The 12,122-nt window shown below is 37.5% G+C and overlaps 1 protein-coding gene across 8 annotated transcripts in view; it reads left to right on the top strand.

The window, feature by feature from the left end:
- PRDM2 (PR/SET domain 2) overlaps positions 1-12,122 on the top strand; it is a 135,110-nt gene that overhangs the window by 16,385 nt on the left and 106,603 nt on the right. For 4 of the 8 annotated variants that reach the window (XM_071217779.1, XM_071217776.1, XM_023591695.3 and 1 more), the window contains one exon: positions 103-176. The exons of the other annotated variants lie outside the window; for them this stretch is intronic. Coding sequence is in view for 2 of the 4 variants with exons in the window: in XM_071217776.1 (XP_071073877.1) it covers positions 168-176 (9 nt within the window). In the remaining 2 variants the exon portion in view is untranslated. Of the gene's footprint in view, positions 1-102; positions 177-12,122 lie in introns of those variants that run through there. 8 annotated transcript variants of the gene reach the window in all.

Here is a 12,122-nt window from a genome sequence, read left to right as displayed (position 1 = left end):
ATGAATAGCCTTTTGAGCAAACTCTACAGTTCTGTATGTGGTTTTAAATCACTGTAAATTTGTAGGCAGGTACATATTACAATTGTTTGTTTTTCTTTTTAGGGCTCATGTAATCAAAGAAGTTTCTTTGTTGTGTGTATCTTTACAGAACACAACAGGAATTGAAAATGAATCAGGTGAGTTTAAAAGTAAATTTATACAAATACATTACCTAGATGTTAGACTAGTTTTTTATTTTTTAATGATAGTAACACACACATTCATTCCTCCCAGAATTTCATTTTTGTTTCTTAATACCATGAACTATCATTGTCTGCATAGTGTGTGTTTGCTTGTGAAGTGGAGTGTGTGGTGTTTTGGCATGGGTTGGCTTTTTTGTGAGATCACATTTTATGTCTTATATTGCTGCAAATGAGTTTAGACTTGGGAATTCTGGGAGGAGGACTCACTCTTAGGGATCTCAGTTCAGACTTTCTTTTTCAGTAGTGTAGGGTGTTTTTATTTTTAAGCTTATAAGCTTTTGTTTTTAGCACTTTTTATTTTGTAATTGTCCTTTGATTTGAAAAGGGAAGATTGAAAGTTATTTTCAGAGGCTGAACCTAATCAAATGGGAAATTTCAAGCCTCTGTCACTGAAAAACCTATCCATAGAATAAAAACAAGGGAGCAGATATCGAAATGTAAGATGCGTTTTTTTCCATGCCAGAGAATGTGGGATTACCTGGAGATTAAACTATACTGCTATGACTATTTCTATAGCTTCAAGTGTATTCTGATATTAGAATCAGTTATGTAGATTTAATTTGTTCTAGAGTAGGTTTATTATGTTTTGGCCTGGATATCATTTCACTGGCAGTTATAGAAATTTATGGGTGTCAGACACATTCCTTTTTGAAATTTTCATAACACAATTTAAAAAAATATGAAGGCAAAGCCTAAAAAATGTGAAGTATGTAATTTTTAAGGCTTAGCTTATAACTATCGGGCTTGAAAATACTTTGTATCCCTCATCAAGTGAAACTTTGGACTTCTTTTTATCATTTACAGATGCTTCTAACTGGAGATCACAAGTCCAATTTCATTAGGTGGCCAAATTTAATAAATTCAGTTCCATGTTGCATTGAGAGATGTGAAATTTTTCTAAATGGATTCTTTTGATTTCTTTTCATTGCTTTCTTTATCAGAAATATGTTTATTTTAATGCAGAGGACCATACATCATAAAAAATAAATCTGGCGAACACATGGGGCACATGGTTTCTATTATTTTAAAACTTGCACATTTACTGACATGCTTTTGAAGAAGGCAAATTATTTTTGAAATGGTGAGATGGGGGAGGGAAAGGAGAAGAGAGTGGATTTTCAGTCTTTGTCCATCAAAGTTATATGCATATGTATGTCATAGATTTCATTTATTTTCCTGTTTAGAGATTGATTCTTAAAGTGAACCGGGTCATCTGAAGGGGATTGCTTTTCTACTGCCTGGGAACCGTTGATCCTGGATTGGAAGCTAGTGAAGGCTTCCAAGTGAAATCGAAATATTGACATTCCTCTTGTTGCATTGCTGTTCAGCAGTCATTTATTTGCTGTGGCTACAACTTTAGCAGTAGAATTACTAGTGCTTAATTCTTGTATTTCATTAGGCCACTGATATTTCCAGTGTAAAACTTTTTGACTCCTCACACTTTCACTTTAATAGTCCACTTATATCCAGCAAACTTGTGTTTAAAAAAAATCCATATGCCATTCAAAAGAGTTACAGTAATAGCCATTTCTTTTCTTGGCTGCTTTTACAATTTCATTTTGCTTTTGACAAGTTTTAATATCAGCTCTGTGGAGCACTGCCTTTGATGCCAGATGCCAGATATCTATGGAAACGTGTCCTCTTATGTTTCTAATGGTTAGCACATTGCTGATTTGAGTTTAATTTAAATGGTCTGATAATAATGAAACTTTTATTTAGGTTATAAAAATTGTCTACCTTTTGTGAGCAAAACTTTCATCATCTTTAATTATATTTTCATTACTTGAGTACTGCACAATATCTAGACAAGATGGTCATGGCATAAAATCTATTGTGTTTTTCAGTAATTCCTTCAGTAATTAAAAAAAAATTAACAGTTGTTTCAGGTTATTTTATATTTTTCCTTCTTTTATATGTATTCTCATTTTCAGCCAGTGAAAATGAGCATTAATTTGAAAAAATAAAAACTCAATATAAAAATTCAGATATTAAAAAAAAAGTTTTAACTTGAATCAGGTAGACTTATAATTAAAACCCCGATGGTTATTTCAGTTCTCTAGGAACTGAGCCACATTGCGTTGATGAATTTTAATTAATTTTTATGAATTTTAGCTTTCAGATCTAAGTCTTTTATGATGGTCTTGGTCTCATACAGTGGCACAGAATCACCCATTCATAGTAAACTGACAGGTTAAGTTATACACAGGATTCGGAAGGACTGATCAGCCATATTGTTTGTAAGCAATTCCTTTAAAAGAAACAGTACAGCCAAAGCCTCTCAGTAAGCTTTCTGAACTGTCAGACTCTGTCATATCCTAAATCTTCCTGGCTAGCCAGGTTTTCCCTCTAATTCCTGCTTTGGGACCCAGACCCACATGTTTTTTAGTTTTCATTCTCTTCTGTTCTTCACTCAGTACTTGCCCCCTTTCTTTCTTTCTTTTTTTAATTGTCCCTTTCTTAGTATCTTTTATCCTCCCAGTTTAGAACCTTGCTTTGCATGGGAGTGTTTGATGCTTCTCCTTGCTGCCTGATTGCCAGGCAAGAGGAGCAATTGCTATACTTCTGATCTCCCTCTCCATTTCCTTTTCTCTCCATTTTGAACTCATAGACATCCTTTACTTGCTTCATCAACCTTCCATGCCAGTCCTGATCTTTAACTTTTGAGATGTTCCACTATTTTTCTATTCTAGGTTTGCTAGCTTTACCCAGGAACATTCAGAATTTTCTAAGCAGCCCTCTCGTTGAATGAAGAGTTTAGAATGTCTTTCTTTTTTAGAGTATCAGAGGTGAGCTAAGTTCCAGAGTGCAAATATGTTTATAGCACCAGCAAGTAGGTATGCTGGAGTTGAATACTACTTCCTGTTGATTGAGTGCCTCACACATGCCACTCTTGCTAAGCATTGTATATACATTCTCTAATTAATTTAATATCCTTAACCACTCAATTAAGTATGGCTATTATAACCTTCATTTTTTTGGATGAAGACATTAAGGCCCAAAGAGGTGGCTGTGGCTTCCTAATGATACCCAAACAGCAAGTGAAGAACTCTGATTCAGAACAAGGCTGTCAGATTCCAAAGCCCAAGTTCTTGGTCACCATACTATAATGCTGTATCAGTCAGGATAAACTAGGCTCTGCTGTAGTACCAACTCCAAAATCCCAGTGATTTAACACAGCAATAGTTTATTTCATGTTTTCCTGGCACATCCAATGTGGATTGATATGGGGCTCTGCTATTGTAGTCACTCAGGAACCAGGGATGACAGAGGCTTTATCTCAACACCTGTCACTCTGCTCACATTTAATTGGTCCTAGTTATTCACATGGCCATACCTAACTTAGAACTCGGGTAGGTGGTGGGCAGTGCAATCCCATCAGGTGCCTGCACAAGAGGAACTGCAGTATTTGTTTATAACCCTAATGATTTAATACAACTGACTTGATTACTAATTTATGAGTCATACTTATTTTTTAAAAGAATTGTGTATAACCCAAATTGTTATTAGTATTTGAAACTTTCTTTCAATCTAGGATCTTATGATTGCAGCAGCTCCACATCTTTATCAGTAACCTCTGGTGTTTGCCATTAGTTAGTAATAAAGCAGTTTAGCCTTTCACACTTGTTTTAATGAATAGTCACATAACAAAAACCTTTCAATACTTGATGTTGCAAATCTGAGTTCATTAGACCTTGATAATTCTAATAAGCTGTCCATAGTTCTCTTTGTCTCATCTGTCTTTAATGTTCATTCATTTCTTCATTCATTCAGTATTTTTCAAGCACCAACTGTATCCTGGGGTAGATGTTAGGGATTCTGCAGTGAACAAGATAGGCAAGGGCTCTGCAGCTTACCTGCTGGTAGAGGTAAGGTCATTTCAGATAGTGAAAAGTGCTTTGGACGAAGTGGAACAGGGAAACATAATACAGAATGATGCAGGGAGGAAGAGGACGTTCTCTGGATTACATGGTCAGAGAAGGCTGTTCTGAGGAGATGATTGCTATTGGAACTAAGTCTTCAATAATTTTAACAAGGAACCAACTACATGAAGATCTAGAGAAAGAAACTTCTAGGCAGAGTGAACAGACAAAGTGCAAAGGCCCTGAGGTAGGCATTAGCTTGATGATTCAGGGAACAGAGAGCAAGCTAGGGGCTGGAGCTTGGCGAGCACCAGGGACTCTGGGACAAGATGAAGTGGGTGTTTCAGAGAAGCAAGGGTCAGATTTGTAGGGCTCTAAGGACCATGGGTAGGAATTCACTGTTTTTGTAAGTGCAGTGGGAAGCCACTGGACAGTGACATAATCTGATTTCTATTTTTTAGAATATTACTTTTATTGTAGCATGGAGACAGGATTGTAAGGGGGAAGAGTGTGGTAAAATGTTTATTCATTATTGAGATTAATATCATGTTTGGGGACAGTTTCTTAAGTTAGCCAACTTAATGGACCTGCCATCTTTTTGATAGATGTGTTTCAGAACTATGTGTCTGCTGTTCTGTTCCAAAGATGGTGTGTAAGATTTCCTTTTTATATGTCCCCATCTGTTTATTGTTACTGCAGTCATACTCTTTTCCTAATGGCATATACACTTTGTAAACTGAAACTTATTTGATTTTTTTCTCTCCATTGTTTGTCCCCAGAATAGTAGCCAAAAGTCTTTATTTGCAAGAAGAGTTGTCCATAGAATTTGACTATTTTAATACTGTAGCATTCTTGGATGTCTTTTGCTGATAACAGAATTACTATGGTGATTAAAATCAGTCTATTTTAACAATAACGTATTTTAATAGGAATGTACTTTGATGTGTTCTTAATATTAAACAATATGAAACAATCTCTTTGGTCACCCATTGCTTTGCTTGTCAGGGTTAGTTTTGGTCAAATCGATATTTCAGAAAATAGGTACTTTAATTAAATTGGTCAGAACTAAAGTGGTATAACATCATTCTCCAGGTGAAGTGGGTGAAAGGAGTTCCTTATATATATTTAAATGAAATATCAATAAAATATGCTTATTCCTATGTTTTTTTCAAAAAAAATGTATTGCCTGTGTAATAAACAGTGTGGGCTGCCTTGTGTGCCGGAAGTCGAGGCCGGCGTTGGGCTGTGTAGCGGAGTTACCTTCCAATTCCAGTGGACGTTCACCTGAGTGCGTGGGAGAGTGGGCCTCTGGCAAGGCCTTGGTGTGCCTGCAGAAGGTCATGGTGAGGGAGGGCCCAGTGGCCAGGATGGGTTCTGTGGGTCATTATAAGGGCAGAGAGGAGTTTGCCAAGTAAGATAGGAAACCTTTGGAGGATTTTGCACAGAGGAGTGTTTGAGTTGAATTAAACAGTTTTTTAAATTTTTCAAAAACTTTTTTTTTCAACCATATTGATAATTTTATCCTTTAGACTGTTTTCTTGGAGCATTAAAGTTTTATTTGAATATAATTAAGATAGTACAGAATTTATTTACTTATTTAGTTATTTTACTTAAACAATTGACTTAGAGGTATAATTTGCATACAATTAAAACATACCCATTTCCGCGTATACTTTGAAGTTTGACAACAATATCCATTCATGTAAGCACCACCCCTAACAAGATTATAAGACATTGCCCTAACTCTAGAAATTTCCCCTTGCCCCTCTGTAGTCCATCTTCCCCCCACCTCCCACCCTAGGCAGCCACTGATTGACTTTCTGTCATTACAGGTTTTTTTCCTGTTCTAGAATTCCATAAAAATGAAATCACACAGTGTGTGCTCTTTTGTGTCGTCTTTTGGTCAATGTAATGTTTTTGAGTCATCCATACTGTTGTGTGTACCAGTAGCTTGTTCCTTTTCCGGAAGGTTTTTTACAGGACACCGTCTGACCATCTAGATAAGTCTCTTCATAAATGTATTTCAAAAGAGCTGGGGGAGTGGATGTAGCTGAGTATCTGAGTGCTTGCTTTCCGCGTACAAGGTTCTGGGTTCAATTCCCAGTGTCTCCTAACCAAAAAAAAAGTCCGGTTAAACACTGGGATGGCTTTCTGTCTTTCATTTTAGGTATCTCCCCTCCTTTTTTTCGAGTCTTAAAATATACACATGGTTTATGAAATTGAAGCCACTTTTCTCTGTTTTAGCATCTTACTAATACAGAATTATATTTTTATAGGTAATTATAAATACAAGTTTGATTTTTTTCAGACTTTTTAAAGAATTAAATTAAAACAAATGTTTTTAAGAATCTGGCAGTCTAATACATAAACAGTGCTTTTAAAAATTTAGTGACTTAGAATAGATTTCCAAGCAAGACAGTTCCTATCTGTTATGACTTAAACCTCAGTTCATGAATGTATAGGTTAGGAAATTAACATATTGACTAATGATGGCACTTAAAATCTCATTTTGAATCATGTATTCTACTAGATAAATTAGCAATTTTTATAAAATCTGGAACTTTATCTTTCTGAATGAAACTATTAGCTTCTGAGATTTGAAAAGTAAGCAACTCAAATAGCATTTCCTTATATAACTATGAAAGGAACTGTGGCAAGAAGGCTTACATTTGATGTGATTCTGTTATTAATACTTAGGCAGAGAGGAGGTTTGTACTTGTGCCCATCTTTCCTGTCTTTTGCTGCACAGCCTGTGCTCCTGTCTGGCTTTGCCTCTCCAGCTGTGTGACCTTGAGTGAGTCACTTGACCTCTTGGTCTCAACTTCTTGTCTGTTACAGAGTATAGTAATGGTGCTCGTCCTGTGGAGTTGTAGTAAAGAATAAATTGATTGATAAATGTAAAGCACTTAGGCTAGTGCCTGGCATATGGGAAGCACTACCTAAGTATTACAACTATTATCATCATTGTCAGTTATTTTGCAACTAGGAACCACGTCCGGATTCTGCCCTGTAAACTATCTCTAATCAGTGATGCTACATGACTTCAGACCCACAACAGCTTTTGTTTAGATGTTGGCCCATAGGAAGCTCCTAATTGATTACCTCACCAATAGTCTCTCTCCCCATTCAACCATTCTGTACATGCCTTGAGTGCTATATTTATACAACATAAAATTGATATTACATATATAGGAGAAAAATGAAAGTCATCATGAGTTGTTTGGAATGTCTTTCTGAATGAGCTGGGATTTGAACTTGACCTGGAAGGATCTAGAAAATATTGACTTGTTAGAGGATGAAGGCCAGAAGGACCAATGGCCTGGGGTTGATAATTTACTGAAAGCCCCAATTATGAAAGATCCATATATACCTAGTCTTGTGAGGTGAGGAGGGGCCAGAGGGTTGCACCAGGAATTTACATGTCTGCAGGGGCCAGGGAAGAACTTGAAGAGTAAAATGTTTTTTTTTCTCTCTCTGATTCTTCCAATAGACTTTATTTTACTTTTTTAAAGCCGTGTGTAGACCATACAAACCCCATCTGACTTGAAAGGCTGTGGTCCTACTGTTTGCTGCCTTGGAAGAAGATAGTTTGAAAAGTTGCAACTAAATCTCACCAGTAAGACTCACTGGGAGGAAGCAGAAAGCTCCTTCTCCTGCTTGTCCCTCACCCCCGTCCTGTATCAGAATTTTCCTGGTAGGAGTAGGAGAAGGGATGTGTCAGGTTGAGAAGGCCCTCAGGTACCTAATTTTCTTTGCCTCCCTTGAACCTTGAAAGTCTCTAAAATCACTAGAGAGTTTTATTTAGAAAGTTTAAAAGTGTTTTGAGCTAGAATGCTTTATAGGATGATTAATCAAGTAGGCAGAGGATATTGGAGAAGTCGAATATAGAATAGACTGGAAGCCAGAACACATCGTATCTTCCCACTCCCTGACTCAAAACCCTATCGTCTCCCACGGCTCTCAGAATAAAACTAATTTCATGGTTTATCATGGCCTTCGAGGTTCTACATGCTCTAGAGGCCACCACCTCAGTGTCTCAGCTTCTTTCCGACCCAGCCACAGTGGCTTCTTTTTATTCCTGAAACCTGCCAACCCCTTTCTCCCCTCAGGAGTTTGCCTGGAACACTCTAACCTCACAACTTGGCTTATTCTCAGCCTTCAAGGCCAACTCTCTCTGTGTAGTCTCCTCAAAGATGCCTTCCCTTAGAATCCCAACTAAAGCCCTATCCCCTCCTTATTTCTCTGATAACAGAGGAAAGGGTCCATCTCTTTCCACTTTACCTCGGTGCTGCAGGTGGGCAGGACCTCACCTCTCCCCTTCTTTGCTGTTTTCCTAGAGTGGCATGGTGCTGGCATGTGGGACACTCACTGGACATCTGTAGGCAGGTGGAGGTTGCTGTCTTATTTTTGATTTGAAGGATAATGGCAGTAAGAACTGGAGAAAATGACCAAATGGATAAGATTTTGAAGGAGCAGCAGCAGCATTCCCTTTCCTTGATCCTTTTGCCCGACTTTTCTGACATCATGGTCTTTCTGCTTCTTCTAGTAAGACATCTTTGCTACTCCTTTTCTCCTCTTTTACTTTTAGATGATAGTGTCTTGAAGGCTGTGTTCTCACCTCTTCTCTCCTTCTCTGCTCTCCATTTAAGCAGTCTCCTCCACTCCATGGTCTCAATTGTCAGTTGAGTCTGTACCACTTTTTACAGCCATTTTCTGCACCCCAGACCTCTTGGCAGCTGAATACCGGACGTCTGTTTGTTCACTCTTCGGACAAATATGTATTGAGCAACTACTACTCTGAGTTAGGCATCCTGTGCCAGGCAACGTTGCAGTGGGGCATGAAAGCTGCTGTGAGATCTGAGTGTCCTAGCCAAGCATTAGGGGACTTCTACTAGGGAAGGGCTCTAGGAGGCTAAGGAGTCATCTGGGTAGGGCCCAGACCTCAAATGTAAATATAGATTGGCCCCTGTAGGTAATCTTCACACCTTGATGGGGTCTCCGGCTTACCACCCTGGGGTTTAAAGCAGAGGACTGTCAGGGATTCCTATGTTTTGAATCAGAGATGGAATTGATATTCTCTGAACATCATGGGGTTAATTAATACATACAATTCATGGATTTTCATGTTTTATCTGTACATGGAAGGTATTCATATCATCTTTTTTTAACAAATCAATTTTATGGTACCTAGTAACAAAATATACAAAAAAAAAAAAAAAGCAAAGGACTGCTGGAATTCTCTTCTGGCTTTTCTTTCCTATCCCCATCAGGTAGCAAGTTGTTTTTAATATTCTGAAACCACCGCAATGTATCCCAGTTTATTACACTGTATTTTGCTTGTTCACCTTTAGTGTAATTATATTTAGGCTTGAAACTTTTAAAATGAAAAAGACACGTGTAATCAGGAAGGATGGAGTGGAGGGGCAGGGGAGAGCACACATGCATGGATGAGTCCTCCCTTCCGTACCCTCTACTCTGATTGCCACATTCCTGTCAGTTTGGTTTTTAGAAATCTCTCCTGCCCTCTGCTTCTTAGTGTTGAGCTTGAATGTACAGAAAAGTAGAGGTGGTATCGTTTAGTGCAGCAGGTCTCAAACTTTTTGTTCAGGATACCTTTACCTTCTTAATAATTATTGAGAAACCCAAAGAGCTTTTGTTTATGTGGATTATATCTATGGATATTTACCATGTTGGAAATTAAAACATGTATTTTTTAAACTTTTTATTTTGAAATAACTCTAGACTCACAGGAAGTTGCAAAAATAGTACGCAGAGTCCTGTGTTCCCCTCAGCCAGCTTTCCCCAGTGGTGGCATCTAACATTACTGTAGTATAATACTAAAACCAGGAAATCAGCATTGTACAAAATGCTAATTAGGCTACAGGCCTTATTCATAAATCAGAAAAATTTGAAACACAGGAATAAACAAACATATTCTGTTAGCCATCGGAGTGGTGACATCATCACACATTGCCTCTGGAAAACTACTGTGCCCTTGTGAGAGAATGAGAATGAAAAGGACCAAATTGTGATTCTTTATCATAAGAGTCAAGATGACCCTGTTTTAATATCACATCTAATATGATCAGGATATATGTAAAAAAGACATCCCAGTTTATGAATATGTTGGGCAGAGAAATTTTTTTAAGTTTTTTTGTTTCAAAGCTTTTATTTGTATACTCGTTGCTTGGAATTGAGAGCATATCATATTTTCTAAAAAAGAATTCTTATATTGACCCAGAAGAATACCTAATTTAAATTCAAGAAAGTTGAAAAAAGTAAGAAAATACTGTCAGATGACTGTGGTTTTTTTTCCGTACCCATCCTTTTTCTATAAAAGGTTTGAAGTAGCTTACAAAAAGTCATTATTCACTCAGCAAAGATTTAAATGATGACAAACATTAAAGGTCCGTGGCTAAGCATCAAATTGTGATAAAAGCTATAAAGAAAAAATAAGAAAGGGGAAAGGGTGGTTCTATTTAAGCAGACAAACCCTATCCATGAGTCTACATTAATCTCAAAACACTGATTTTCTAAAAATGTTCCATAAAGTATCCAGCCATAGCTACCAGTAGAAATTCCAACTGCTGGAGAGGCTGGGAGTGAAGACCTGGGCTGGCTAGTGCCAGGTAGTGTCTGGGTAGGCTGGTGTGGATTGAGGCTCTCCTGTTTTGGTTGAGTCCCGTTATAGCATGAAGGTTACTAAAATAAACCAGTAAAAAGCTTTCTTCCAAATGAGTCCACATTAAAAATAATGATTCGCTGAAAGCAGGTAAATAAATGCAAAGGAATTTTCCTTATTTTTTCCTCCTGCGGCAGCTCTGCTGACGTTCTTTGTATTCACAGGTGTTTCATATGGTTAATGTAAGTGATCTCCATCTTACACTCAAGTTATACATTGCCTATGGGAATGACCATTCTTGCCTTAGGTCCCATCCCCTGCTGACATTTCCATGGAAGTTAGAAGGTGTTTTGGACAGTGGTTGTCAGATTATTTTCCAGCAGAATATTAATTGGAAACACTGTGCTGGTTCCATGCTTGAAAGGCTACAGAGTGAGACAGACAAGGGTTCAAATCCCTGCCTTGAGTAAGTCCCACAACTTCTTTAGGCCTTAGTTTCCTTCTGTAATGTAGGAATGCTGATAGTACTGACTCAGGGGCTGATTGAATAAACTCAAACATACTAAATGTTTAGCACTATGCCTTGCACTGAGAAAGTGCTTGATAAATGGCAAGTTGTTTTAATGTGACTCTAATGGTACCTGAAGTATGGATTTAGGTAGCAGATGCTCTGTTTTTTCAAAGTGCAATGCTCCTGGAGAGGTTAAAGCCTTTTAGATCTTTGCTTAGAATAGCATCTTAGGGAACGAAAACGCCTCCTTATTGTACTAAATGACTACATGCTGGTAGGACTCACCACTGGCTAATATTTGTTAAGTAATATTAATTACTTAATTTATTAGTGTATTAAAATGAGTATTATATAACCTAGGAGACTAATTATCAGTTTAATATCTTTTCCCCCTTTGGAAAAAATGTATTCACATTTCCAAAAATACAGAATCTAGATTAAATTTTTTAAAGACGGGAACATTGCATTTAGAAGCCAAAAATATGTGCACTAAATTTATAAACACTTTCGCTAATTAAAAATATGTTGAAACCATTTTCTAGGATGAATTTGGTATTTTCGTATTTTGAAAGGCATTTAGATTGTGCTTGGTGAGGTTGTCGGGGACCAAGGTACAACTCCGGCAGAAGGAGAAGTATTTGGGTCTTCTGAAGTGTATGCACCACTGGCCTTGCCCTGTTCCAGAAATGAACCCCAGTCTGTGGTGCCCTCCCTTGTGTATTCCAGCTTGAAACAGGCCAAGTGAATGGTGAATAGACCTTCATAATGACTTCCTCGTAGCTTTGGGCTTTATTTTTCTTGAAATAAGTCTATTGATATTTTAAAAATATTGATATGCTGAGAGTCTACAAATTTGGATGATATTCTTTTCTTGGCACATAAGGTTC

The sequence above is a fragment of the Dasypus novemcinctus genome, chromosome 9 (genome assembly GCF_030445035.2).
Source record: "Dasypus novemcinctus isolate mDasNov1 chromosome 9, mDasNov1.1.hap2, whole genome shotgun sequence".
Taxonomy (NCBI): domain Eukaryota; kingdom Metazoa; phylum Chordata; class Mammalia; order Cingulata; family Dasypodidae; genus Dasypus; species Dasypus novemcinctus.
This window is presented reverse-complemented; position numbering and strand designations above follow the sequence as displayed.